At 41.6% G+C, this 13,727-nt stretch overlaps 1 protein-coding gene across 3 annotated transcripts in view; it reads right to left on the bottom strand.

Moving 5' to 3' along the window:
* Positions 1-9,380, bottom strand: part of CUBN (cubilin) — a 143,988-nt gene extending 134,608 nt beyond the window's left edge. For 2 of the 3 annotated variants that reach the window (XM_064408805.1, XM_064408824.1), the window contains exons 1-8: positions 9,183-9,379; positions 8,891-9,020; positions 8,476-8,568; positions 7,444-7,482; positions 6,559-6,660; positions 5,580-5,683; positions 1,862-1,988; positions 268-436 (exon numbers count right to left, since the gene is read on the bottom strand). In XM_064408805.1, coding sequence (XP_064264875.1) covers positions 268-436; positions 1,862-1,988; positions 5,580-5,683; positions 6,559-6,660; positions 7,444-7,482; positions 8,476-8,568; positions 8,891-9,020; positions 9,183-9,301 — 883 coding nt within the window. In that variant the 5' untranslated portion in view covers positions 9,302-9,379. Of the gene's footprint in view, positions 1-267; positions 437-1,861; positions 1,989-5,579; positions 5,684-6,558; positions 6,661-7,443; positions 7,483-8,475; positions 8,569-8,890; positions 9,021-9,182 lie in introns of all 3 variants that reach the window. The other variant, XM_064408815.1, reaches the window with a different exon arrangement.
* Between the last annotated feature and the right edge of the window lie 4,347 nt (positions 9,381-13,727).

Raw genomic sequence — 13,727 nt, 5'->3', positions numbered from 1 at the left:
ACTACAGACATATTATGTGAAGGTGACAAGACAGGATGGACATAAAGGACTTATTTAGATGCTCAGTTTAGGATGAGATAAATCATGCATTAGACTCCACTGCCTGTGTTACCTATAGAAAACACAACCTGCATTTATTGCCTAGAACACAGACCAAAGCATTTCATGGAGTTACGCTCATCTGCATCCTGTGTCAGTGCTTATGATACTCGGGCAGTAGTACCTCTGCCACCCCACCCAACCTGAGAGCATGGAAGGACAAGATACCTGTGGGGCAGGAACCACATCTGTAGGAGCCTAGAGTGTTGTAGCACTGCACAGGTGGATTCTGTGAACACGGAGGATTAGGGAGGCTGCATTCATCTATATCAGCACTGCAGGCAGGGCTGCCAGGAGGGGACATCCAGCCAGCATCACAGATACAGTGGTACTTGGGCTGCCACAGAAAACATCACATTGCATGTTTAAGGCATTTGCAATAGTCAAGAAAAAGGCAGGAGTTAATTTCATAAAATGACTTTGAAACTATAGCAAGAAAGCTTTCAGAGCATTACATGACTTGTATGTTTTGTTTTGTATGTTGCTTCAGCAGTTTTCTCAGTCTATTTCTTCCTCTGGATTTACATTTTCAGATTATGGAAGCAACTCAGGTTCATTCATTATGTTCATAAAAGAAATCTATAATTTACCCCAAAGTTCCCAGAGAAAATAGGATCAATTATGAGCTATACATAACCATAATTAAAAGTCATCAACTTGCTTTTTAACCAGGGCAAAGAGATCATTGTAAGCAAACTGAAATCATCTTGGCTGTTTTATTTTAATCAAATTATGCAGTAGTCCATGCAATGTGCAGCACTGACATTAAAATGCAAATACATGTTTTCTTTTAGGAAAACAATTTTCTCTCTAGTAAACTTTACTAATGGCCAGATTTCAGCATTTATCTAGCTTTGGTCCAATTAAAGCTAATGGGAGCTTTATTGTTGATTGTCACAGGAGCAGACACTGTTAAACCAACACTGAATCCTTTTGAAAAGGTTTCTCAACAAAAAGTGGGCAGAAAATAAGTTATGAGTTTTGAAACTTCTAAAAATTAAGCAAAGAAATTATTTGATAGCAAAGCACAAAAAATATGTGCTGTGACTGGAATGGTGCATGGGCATACAGGAATATTAAGGAGCTGAGCTTGGCTGTGTGGTTTTGGAGGGCTGCTCTCAATGGAAATAGCCAAACCTGGCATGCTCCATCTGTCCCTTTGGAATGGACACCCTGTACCCAGATTCTCACCCAAATGGAATGAGCTGGCTTGCTCCATAAGAACACTCAAGTGTGTGCTAGCATCCATCCACTGCAGATCCTTGGAAAGATTGGGCCTGGAGTCAGAGTCCACATCCCACTAACACTGAGAAGCACCAAAGATGAGCAGCAGCCACACAGTCACCATGCAGCCCCGGCAGCTTCCAGGCCTCTGGCACTAATGTGCCACTTTTCCCAGGAAAAATAAGATTCATGATGTTTGTCCTTCTCAGTCATCTAAGCAGTAAAATACTCTAGCAACTTAGAACTCCCAGTAAGAATATTATATTTCAAATAAGACTTCAACTTAGAAAAAAATTATTCCCAACCCCCTATGGATGTAGGAGTAGATCTAATACTGTGACAAGTACCTCTAACAAGACATAAGACATTTCTGATTCTTTCTGCCACCCTCGGTACAACAGAGAGGCTGTTATGTTGTGCAGTGGCCTTTCTTGTTGTTTTCAGCAGCAGTTTGTGCTATGCAGTTTTGTGATGCTCAGCAGAATTTGCTGCTTATTCATGCTGCGCTGTATGCTGAGGGTTATACATTGCTCCTTACCCTGTTGGGCTGATCCCTTTCTTCATCTACACAGAGGCCATGCTCACAGAGTCTCTCAGATCCTTCCTGGCAGTCATCATACTTCGAGGCACAGTGATGCCCATAGGTTTCTGGAGTACAGGAGCAGCTAATAGTGAAAGTGGAAAGAAAAATCAAAATTTTGTCTTTCTACCACTGTTAAAGTTTGTTCATTTCCATTCTCCACTTTATGGGGTGTTCCTTACAAAATACATCTATTTATCTATTATGACAATTCTGCTAATAGTCATGCAGAGAGGCAAATCTCCTGTTCTGCAGAAACTCAAGAATCATTTAAGACTTGTGTATATTCATGACTGTCTGGCCATATGGAAGAATCTACAGCCTTTTGTTACATTCATAAGCACAAATCCAAAAAAAAAAAAGAAAAGTCTAATACAAGACTTAAATAGAACATGAGCATGGAAACCCCACTTCAGTCACAGAGCACCTAAACTTCCTTTTGCAGTTACGACCATCATATGATGCCATGGGCAGAAATGCCATGTCTGGTCTGCCCTAGAGAGCAGGGTACTTTCACCCCCACACCACAGACATGGGCAGCTACGGTCTCAGCAGCACCTCAGCTTTTAGGGATGTGTGGTGGGCAAGAGGTGGCATTTGGAGTTGGTGGGGTAGGAGGAACAAAGCAGTGGGTTGAAAGAAGGTATTCTACTGGGAGGATCTGGTTTAAAAACTGCCACATGCATCAATCACATTGTTATTTATAGGCAGAGCTTAGTTACAGCATTATACATATGCAGTGGAACTCAAATTGGGAACTTCTAAGCCATGGGATAATGTTTCCCTTTTCTCTGCCTCTCTATTTCCACATAGACAAAATGTGAGGCTCTGAAATACAACTGAAACAGATATAAATGTACAGAAAACCTCCTGTCAGACCACTAGCTTCTCAATAAAATGACAGTGAGACTCTTATTTGGATTCAAGTTATGTGCTGCGATGTCTGCAGCTTGCAGAGACATATGGCAGGTACACACCCTTCTTGGATTGCTTTTAAGCTGCCTAATGAAAATTGCTCTGTAAAAGCATTTCTCTGCAGAATTGGAATCAGGGTATTCCAGTGCAGCCGACCTGGACCTTGAAGCAATTTATATAAAATAAGCTGCTGCTGTCCCTTCCACCGTGTCACATGCTCAGCTGAAATTGCAGTTTGATAAGCCAATTGCAGGTAACTAAGGAGTGCACCTAGGACAAGCAACCCACATGAACTTAGGCTTCAAAATCCCACAACAGCTTAATGCTTAACTGCAGTCTGCAGTGCAAGACAGCGTGTTCATTATTGTAAGAGACAGTAAGCAGAACAGCACCTTCCCATCAGTGCAGCAGCTCAGCCTGGCAAGCACAGAAGCAACAGGTCAGGGAACCAGATGACTTTTATATGTCTAAAGTACATTCAGAGCTTCATGCTCATCTTCAAAGGACACAACAAGGCAATGTGACCATCTCCAAAGGAAGAGAACAATGGCACTGTCTCCTGTCTACTCTGGCAAAGATTAATCTGCTACCCCTCTGAAGTTTCTCAGAGAAGAGCTTCCAGAAGTAGGTCACCCTGCAAGGCACTTCAGCCAAAGTGTGATGCACTGCTGCTTGGCACTGCTGTGGCTCCATCACATGACTCATGGCATGTTGTGATGAGGCCCCTGTTATTTTGGTTGTGGCACAGAAGTCTGATAGACTTAGGGACTTTCACAGCCTTTCATCCAACTGATACAATGTTCCCTTAAGATTCTGATTGAGGAAGATGTTTCTGGATACCTGCTCTTTTCCCTCATATTTCAGCTTTCCTAAGTTACAGGAAAACCATGCAGATAAATAATATAAACAAGGGGTGAAGACTGCATTATGCTCCATTTCATGGTACCTAATCCAGTATTTCCAATCACCTGGTATTATCTCTGCAGGCTATGGAAAGTCAGATATTACCCTTTTCTTTCCCTGCAGCCCACAATGGTGTATACAACTATGCCAGAACATTAGTGGGGTAGCCTGGGTTTTTGAGCCCCAGAAATCTTAGCAGAAATGTCCTCACAGTTGCTGAAAAGAGATGTCATGTTCTGCCTGGGGATGGATTTAGCATCTGGGGAGCACTCAGAAATAAGACAATAAGGTAGACTAAAAATAGTACAATGGACTTGGGAAGGGACTATGTAATAATCCTGAGTGTGTGATGCAAAAGCAGTAATATTAAGGTTTCAATGACTTATGAAGAGGTCTTAGTTCATTCCATGAAGCACTGATTCAGCAAGTACCAAAGAGGGCAAGCAGTACACCAGGGAAGAACCTGTGGAATTGTGACTGTATTAACACAATGACAATGCTTGCAAGAATAGCAGATTTAAACCTTAATTTAGTCACACACCTGTACCTCTCTGAGCACAATAAGAAACAAATAAAGGCAGAGTGCTTTGTTGTTTTCTTGACAAATATGTGTTGCAGACAAGCTAGAAACATCCTTTAAAATAAAATTAAAGCTTACAGGAAGCATCACACAGCAGTGACACCTCAGCAGACTCTGTGTTAATGCTGAAGCATGAGGAGCACTACAGGAGAACTTCCTTTGTTTGAGGTTCTTCCAAGAACTGACAAAGCACTACAAACCAGTGTTACATTAAGCAAGTATTTGTGGGGGCTAAGATTTCTATGCTGAAGCAGGAGACAAAATAGTTTGCAGAAAACTGTGGCATGCTCTCCAGCGTGTGTGTTCCCATTGCACAGGGGTAGCTTTGTATTATATGTGAGAGTTATTTATTTAGCAGATTATTTGACATTTTGGAGAATGAGACACAAAATGTTCAGGCTGGCTTGCCCTGTAAGCAAAAGCATGTTTCCTAAGGAGCTGGGCACAGCCAGAGAAGAATATGCTCCAGAAGCCTTATGTGTGTGGGGCCCAGCACACAGGCAGCCCAGGCACTCCTTGGTTGCAGACAGCACTTCTCCCTTTCTGCCTGGCAGCACTGTGCATTCCTTGCTCTGCTGCTGTCTCAGCAGTGCCTTTGTTTTTGGAGGGGATGAAGGCATTTCACAGAACTGTTTCTGATTTCACAGAATATTCTGAGCCAGAAGGGACCCACAAGGATCATCAAGTCCAAGCCTTAGTGAATGGGCTGCATGGGGATTGGACCCATTATCTTGATGTTATTAGCACCCTGCTCTGACCAAAGGAGTGTGCTGGGAATGCCAGTGATCAAGGGTGATCACCTCCTTCATCTCCCTTTGATCTCAAGGGGTAGGTGATAGCAGAGGGGTGATAAGGTGGGTCTGCTCTGTGGGCATGTTGATGAGTGCTGGTTACAGCCCAGCATGGGCCTCTCACTGCCCCAGCTACACCCCATGGTGCAGGAAATTTTCATTAAAGCAGCTGCACCTACAGCAGGGGGCTGGGTCACTGGAGCCAGTCCTCAATTTGCAGCCTTCTCCCCAGCATGGCTGTGTGATGGATCTGGTTCCTGCTGCTCCTCTGGTGCCAAAGCAGGCAAAGGCTTTGGAGGCCTTTCTGTGTCTGCAGTGGGCTCAGTGTACAGTGCAGTAAGGATTTTACTTGTTCCCAGACTGCAAGGAATTATGGTGCAGAGATATTAACACTTAATTCTAGAGCCTGTGCTGCAGGCATGATATGGGGTACAAAAATAGCAGAGTATTCTACACGGGATATTTGTGGCTAGTTTTGAGAAGTTACCTGTAGCTGCCTGGCGTGTTCACACAAGTGGCTCCATTCTGGCAGCCTAATGCTGTTCCAGCAAAAATCTGGCATTCATTAACATCCTCTGAGCACAGGGGGCCCTAAGATGAAATGGAAAACCAGTTTATTTTCCAAATAACTGAAAAATGAAGCAAACCATTGACCCAATGTTTAATATAGTTTTCAAAGATATACAAACCATCGGCTGTTATCAACACAGATTCTCTTATGAAACACAATAACAAAACTTCATTTTTCAGCTGTGTTTCTGTGACCCTTGCTATCAGTCAGATGGAGATAAAACATCTCAGATGTAGAAAACATGTGAACAGCACATTTTTGCCAACCCCTCACTTTCTAACTAGAAAAAGACTCAGAAAATTTTCTTATAAACTGTTTCTATCAGAAAGCCCATAGATTTTGACCCAAATCTTGCTGGGATAACTTTTAAGTTTAAATCCTTTGAGAAGAAGATATAACATTCCCATCTCTGGTGCACATAATAGCACCATTAAAGTATTTTCTAGTCTCTGGATTTAAAAAATTCAGAATGGCACTGATTATTTACACCCCCCAGTTTGTCATACTTAAGACTGAATAACTATCCATCCCTTCCCCCAGCCTGTCGCTATCCTTGTGTAAGGTCAACAGCAAGGCATGCAGTCCAGTTCAGTGCTCAGCAAAATCCAGACTAATTCTCTGCTGTGGGAACTGCCAAGAATCACTGACTTCATGGGCCACTGCCTGCATGTCACAGTGCAGGGTATGGCCCAATGCTTTGGGCTTCTTTTTTTACACATATATATTGGTATTGTTGAAAAGCAAACAACCAATGAGTGATACTGCTGCTCTGCTGCTCAGTGTACCTCACTCTGCCCTGAGCAGCCCAAAATGCTGTGCTGCAAGGCAGTCACACTGAGCTAGATGCAGACTGACAGCTGAAATGCACACTCTGAAGTCCAGGCTAAAGACTCACCTGCCAGTTGTTGGGACAGAGGCAAAAGAAACCATCCAGTGAGTTTACACAGGTCCCTGAGTTCTTACAGGGGTTACTACTGCAGGCTCTCCTCTGGATGTTCTGAAATGCCAGGAAAGAGTAGAAAATGAGATTTCTGTTTAGCTGGTGCTCCATTAGCATTAATTTTCAAGACAAACCTTCTTTTTTCTCTTCCCCCAAATTCTTTCTTGAACTGCCCTCCAATTTTTTTCAGCAAGGTTGAGTTGTAAATGTTTTGAGCTATTTCAGTTATCCCTGTACAAAATAATGATGCTGTGATTGCTCATAGACAGAATGGCCAAGCACTAGGATGAGAAAAGACCTGTAAAAATTAAATATTAATAGAGACTGTTCTTCAGCAGCAGACTGAGAGTCTAGATGGAAGGTTATCTTGTCTTTTTGATTCCATGGATATTTCATCTGACAACAAAAACAATTTCATCAATTGTTTTTACTGGCACTTGTAAGTGAGGCTTGTCACAAGTTCAGTGGAGAAGCAGGTGACAGCAGAAACTCAGTTCCAGTACAATAAAAATCCAGTTTGAGTTTCTGGTCTTTATCTTGACAGACCAGTGAAGGAAAAGTTTACTTCTCCTTGGTATCTACTTGTTGTTCTTGAATGCACAACTGTTTTTCTGATAAGAAATGCAGTCTCCTACACAGCTTATATTTTGTAAGGAAGCATATCACCTCCTCCACAAATCTTGGTGCTTTTTTTTACCTTCTGTTACCAAAAAAAAGTTTTCCTGAGGAATGCATGAGAGGAAAGAAATAATTTAGCTGTTTAATCATTGAAACCTCACTTTATTTACTTGGGGCTGAGATTTTCTTTTCTGATCTCTAGTTTGCTTCCCATTTACTTACTTGCTGTAAGCTTTGAAGTTTGTTATCAAGAGTCAGGATCTGCAAAAGAAATGTGAATTACATTGTGCTTAGTATGAGAGTAACCACAGAGGTATTTGCTGGATACTGGTAAACTCACAAAATACTTTCCTCTGAGAAAAGAGAATAGCTGGTATGTGAAACCAGGTGACAGTCACATCCAAATGAGGCCCCATTCACTGAGATTTTGGTGGGTTTGGCTGTTCAGAAAATGGCAGCTTAAATATGTCCCAGCTTGGATCCACAAGGCAAGACTCTGACTTGAAAAGATTATTCAGATGCTGAAAACTGAGAATGTGAATATTCCTGTGGGACTGCTCAGGTCCTCATATGTGTGACGAGGATGGAGGTCTGGGACAGAGCACTGAAAGCCAGGAAAAGGGTCTCCACATCTCAGTGGGTTGTAACAACAAACAGCAAGCTGACACTGAATCTGAATGTGATGGATACATATTGGCCCAATTTCCCTACAGGAAGGTCTCTTACACTATAAAAATATTTTCCTATAAGGAACTTGTGGAAACACTGTAACAAAAGACACTTAAATCAGGCAATCATTTAAAAACTTGTTCATGGAAAAAAAAAATAATTCAGGAGCAGGGAAGTGACAAAACTATTGCATTGGTCTTATCTTTCCACTGCAAACCCCTATAGTCCATTTCCCTATGGAATGGGATGTCTGTGTAACAACTATGAAAACATATATGGTCCATCTCCAGAATTTATTCACAAATATTAGAGGACATAGTCAATACAGATGCTGACAGTGAACAAAGAAGAATCGGTGACTGGAAATTTTGGAGGGATTTACAGAAATATTTCCATTGTCTACAGAGTTACTGAATAAGTATCGCAAAATTAAACACAGACTCCAGGCTGATATTAAATAGGGACTCTGCTCCAGTTCCCTAAACTGGGTGCAGAAATACTAAAATTAATCAGATCATTTAATATTAGTGTGAGGAATGGAAATGTGGGAATGCTGGGGGAGGATAACATGAAGGTGTGGCTCACCTTGGAGGTCAGCAGAGTAATCTGCTGGGATACATTCTGCAAAGCACCACTGGCTTTTTTAAGTTCTTGAATCTCTGTGCTACTCTCTCTAACCTAAAGTTAAACAACAGAGATAATGTGAAACAAACTTTGACTTTTCAAAAGCTTAGGAAAGTTTAGTCCTTGCATAACGTTACTATTATAAAGTCCATTTAAATACAGAGAGTTCTACTACATACACAATTTAACCTTTTCATTATTTTTAGTGATGACACGATTACTTTACAAGTCTGCAATGGCTTACTTTCATATTAGACTGCTGAAATAGATAATATAAAATAAAATAAAATACAGAATGCATCAAACACTTGTGAAAACAATTTAACTATTAATATGTAGAAAATGAAAATATATTAAGGGAAAATAACTACATCACCTGACTAAAAAGTTCTGAAAGGTCTTCTTCATTAATTTTTACTTTCCCCAGTGGTCCAGTTCTAAATTCAATATTTTTGCTGGAGCCAGCATAGAACACTAAATTACCCTGCTCAGAGGATAAACGAGGCCTGTTGTGTATTGGAAAAAGAAGAAAAAAAAAAAGATAATTTAGTCACGCATATCTGCCAAAGAGTAAGTAAAATAGAGCTGTAGTAAAGCCATTCCATATCCATTACCAGCACTTATGGGCCATCATACCAACAAACGCATTTGCAAGCAATGGTACTTACTGCTCATCATAAGTGGCTCTTTTCTGCCTCTTTTTTTCATGGTGGTTTGGGTCACAGCTCAGTCCAGTAAGTAATAACAGCACAACCACGAGCAGAGGAGCCGGAGGAGCCCAAAGCATTGCTCTCCTCCAGCTGTCCTGTGCTTGAAGTGAAACTCCAGTGCTGTTGTGGGCTGTTGTGAGCCCAGGTGCCCTTTGCTCTCACACAGCTCCTTGTTCACAAGGTGCCCATTCTGCTGCCTTGTCTTGCAAGGGTGAACTTTATCTTGGATACCTTAATTAAAGATTGACAACATGCAAATCCCCTAGACATTAAATGCATTTTTCTCCTTTTGTCTTTTGGTTTCAGCAGCTTTGAGAGATCATTAAATGGAATCTGCCTGTACTTTATCACTCTGTCTTTGCCCTTTGTACAGCTGAGCACCCCTGTGTCCCTGAGCACCTTGTAATCTGCAGAAAGTGCTCTCCCACGTGCTGCATCACAGGAGCGAAGGAGAGATTATTTGGCAGCACTAAAGGACCTAAATTGTTCCCAAAAAAATCTCCTACCCCAGATGTAAAACCCACAGTGGCTGGCAAGGAATATTTGTATTGAAAGAAAAGCTTCCAGTCAGTAATTTACTGGGCAGATGACACAAACAAGTCAGCAGTACTGAACAGCATGCCATGGATTACAACAGCAAGTACAATTTTAACCAAATACGGTTGCTCTGACTCAAGGGTGATTCAATCCCCAGAAGCTGAAGCTCAGGCTGTTGCTGCTGAAAGCCATGAGAGATTCCATGTCCCATCTCCCATTTGCTTTTGCCAGAGTCTCCATGTTTCCTTTGCACAAGACTTTGCTGTGCTTTGTTTTTCCTGCTTAGAGGAGCTCTGTGTGTGTTTTCTTTCCTCATGCTAGGAGCTTCCTGACATCCAGGTCCACCACCATTTTCCTTTTTGCTTAGTAGACATCTTATTCAGGTGCTCACATTTCAAAACTCTACTGAGAAGAATAGCAACAGTTGTAGCTGCTCTTGCTTGTAGGTAACACCAGCATCCCTTAAGCACCAGACCCTCCTGGAAGCCATGGAACTCCTGCACTCCCTACCCAGTCTTTCTTTCTGCTCCAGTTTGTACTTGTCACCTACAGATGTCCCACACATATATGGAGCCTTCCCTGGAGCTGGGGCATTGAATGAACTCTACAACTTTCACAGATGGAAGCATTATGAGCTCAAAACAACCTGGTAAGAAATTGAATGTGGTGACAAAAATATTAATGTCATCTCAAAAAGAAACAGATACACACTAAGGAAATGGATGTGAAGTCAAGGCAGCTGGTGTTTGTGGTGCTGCCACAGATCATGGGATCTTCACTGTGAATACCACATGTCTTAGGCTGTATCAGCTGTATCCCACCATTTCCCCAAAAACTAGATTTGTATTATATTTTATTATCTGTGTTTTCATGAACTCACCTTGGAATTCAGAACAGCACCAGCCTGCTGACCATGTCTCTTGTGCTCCCACTGGCTGTGATGCAGGAAACCCAGCAGTCACTGCTGCTGCTGAGGGATCTGGAAGGGCAGTGGTGAAGCTCCTCCTGAGCCCACGGGACACAGCCCATCCCATGTACCTACTGGTGAGGAAGGAGAAGGGCAGCTCTGTGTATGTTCACCTGCTCTGCAGCAGGGAGTCTATCAGCTGTTCCTGCCAGAACAGAGAAACATAAGGAAAATTTTCCATGTGATGTCCTTTACCAACATGAGGGACAATATTTCCATAAAAATGCAGAATTGTGTTGTAGGAAATATGACTGCTCCATTCAACCCACATGAGCTATGGCTTTTTATATCAACTGAGAATCTGTCCCTCCACCTTTTTTCTATTTACCATTATGCTTTTTGCTCTGAAACCTCTGTTCATGAATAGGACAGTATAGACAAATTATCAATATTTCTGTCTAGTTGACCGGACACCTTCTGCCTCTGGGTATCCTGGCACTGTCCATTAAACTGGTGCTCATTAACATTCTTCCTGTCGATTTTGAAGTCTGTCTGGTGGGGATTTTTTTTCTCTTCTTGTTTTGATTTTCTTTTTGTTTTAACAGTTTACTGTCAGTTGGATGTCAGCTTGAATAAACTCCAGTCCAACTACAGCTGCACTCTGTAGCAGGCTGGCTGGATGTCTGAATCCTGCAACTCCAGGAACTTGCTTTCCCAAAGTCCATTGTATGCTGACAGTTTCCATCCTAGCCTTCAGCTGTGGCTCACAAAATCCTTCCTTTCCTTCCTTCATTTCTTTTGCATGCTGAGCATGCACTGCTCCTGTCTGCTGCCTGTCAGCCTTTGATTCAGGCTTCTCTTTCCAACCAACTCCAATAAACCAATAATCAGTGAGCAGTAAACCATTAAGGATGAAGACAAGACTGGGTAATGCAAGGAACAAGAAGAAATTCACCTTCTCTTCCTGCAGGCTTTATAGCTTAGAAAATGGTTGGCCTGAGGACCAGCTGATTTTGACTAGCACTGATTATAGGATGGAAAGAGAGGGCTGGATACCCACCTATTTGCATGACACTCTATTTTCCATTTCATTAGACCTTCCAGATTTTAGTTAATTTAGTCTTTATTCCTAGTGAATGCACCTCAGGCTGGCCAAATTGAGAAATCTATAAACCTTCTTGAGGACAGAAGTAGGTCCACACCTTCTAATTTTACTGTAATATATTGAATTGAGACATCATTTTTGGAGGAACATGATGGAAAACATACAAAATTCTGGCACAAGAATAGGGGCTGTTCTTTCTAATAAGAAGAGCTGGCATGAACCTCTCCTCCTGGGACAGGTCATTCATTACCTCCCTAAGATGAAGGCTCAGAAAACAGCTCTAAAGAGCATAGGTTGTGTGCAGATTTGGCAAGAGCAATGGAGTGTTTGTCTCTAATTCTGGTTGAAGTTCATCCTGTACTAGCAGGGACTACAATTTACCACCATCTTGTGTAGCTGTGTGAAATGAAATGGTGGTGTTCCTCCATTTCTCCAGCAGTACGTGCCTGCAATGCAAAGATGTTGGTGTAAAAGACAAGAGTTTATACAAATCATGGCAAAAAATTCAACACACATTAATTGCTCCTAGGAAGTAACTCAAATGCATGGACATGATGAGAGTTTTTGACAATGTTACCTGTTTAAATGAAGGAAGAGCAGCCACGGGTGTGAATTCAAACCTGTTTAATTTTTTTTAATGGAACACTAAAAACTAATCCTTTTTTTTTCTCCCTACAGATGCAAAACAGAAGAAAATCCCTGCTATTCAATGTTATCACTTAAATATTTGCAAATAATTATAAATCCAGCCCATTGCTGGTTAAGTAACAAGTGCAGCACATTTACAGAAGTCTTCCCCCAGCTGTCCTCATATCTCCCAGTACTTCTGTCTTCACTTCCCTGGATCCTCCTTCATCTTTCCTCCCTCTAATAATACTCACACTCTAGAGTCCAAAAGTGACACACAACATATGAAGTCATACTGTTGCCTCCATAAAACTGTGCAAATTTATGGTGTAAACCCAGCTCCATATTGAACTCAGCATTTCCCATGTGTCCCTACAGCTCTCAGACAGCCAAGCACAAAGTTGGCAGCAGGCCCTGATCAGCAACCATGGGGTTTACATCAAACATGGGTGACTCTGAAAAGTAACATTCCCCTTGCTGTTCCTTACCTATAAGCACCTAGCATCAATCTTTCCCTCTCTTCATGAGTGTCTTGAGAGTTTTATGGCCACAGCACGTTCCCCAGGGGCTGCAGCAGCTGCAAGCCTCCATTTCTCACACCCCTCCTTAAGGATTTCTTTTTCTTTTCAGCATTCTGCCCTCTGCCACCTGTTTAAGATTCTGCTTCCTCAACACAGTTGATGAACTTCATAAGTTAACTGCTAATGAAGTTAAACTACCCAGCCAGGAAATTGAGTTTTGCAGTTTTTAATAACAAATGACAAAGATAAGAGTCTTGATTTAGTTAAGTACTTAAGCTGAAATTGATCTACTGTCCAAATTCTCCCTGGATTCCTTTATCACAAGTAAGATTTAACACATTAGTTTTTTACTTTCCTTATGAGACTTTTATTTTAGTTCTTCTATCTTTCTGGTTTTTCTTCCTGAATACTGTTGTTTCTATAAACCACTTTGATGCTTCCTATTCTCCACTTAATTCTTTTTTGCAATTAGGTTATTGAAAAGCTTCCAGTCGGTTGTATTGGCTTTATTCTTTTCTATTGATTATTCCAGTCCTTTTAACACATTCCAATTGCTTTAACATCCACTAGAATTAGTTTTAGGGACTTCCATTTGCATAGCCACCCTTCTTCACTAATAACCCTAAAGCCATGAATGCACCTGGCTGCACAACCTCCCTCAGATTCATTTTGTTCCATACTGCTGGTTTTCACCAGGCAGCTCAGCCCAAGCTATGTCTGTAAAGCATTTGCTGTGTCCTGAGGCTGTGCTTACAAGTACTGGCAATCTATCACCATACAAAATAAGCAATAAGAGTCATCATCCT

Source organism: Passer domesticus, chromosome 1 (assembly GCF_036417665.1).
Source record: "Passer domesticus isolate bPasDom1 chromosome 1, bPasDom1.hap1, whole genome shotgun sequence".
Classification (NCBI taxonomy): domain Eukaryota; kingdom Metazoa; phylum Chordata; class Aves; order Passeriformes; family Passeridae; genus Passer; species Passer domesticus.
This window is presented reverse-complemented; position numbering and strand designations above follow the sequence as displayed.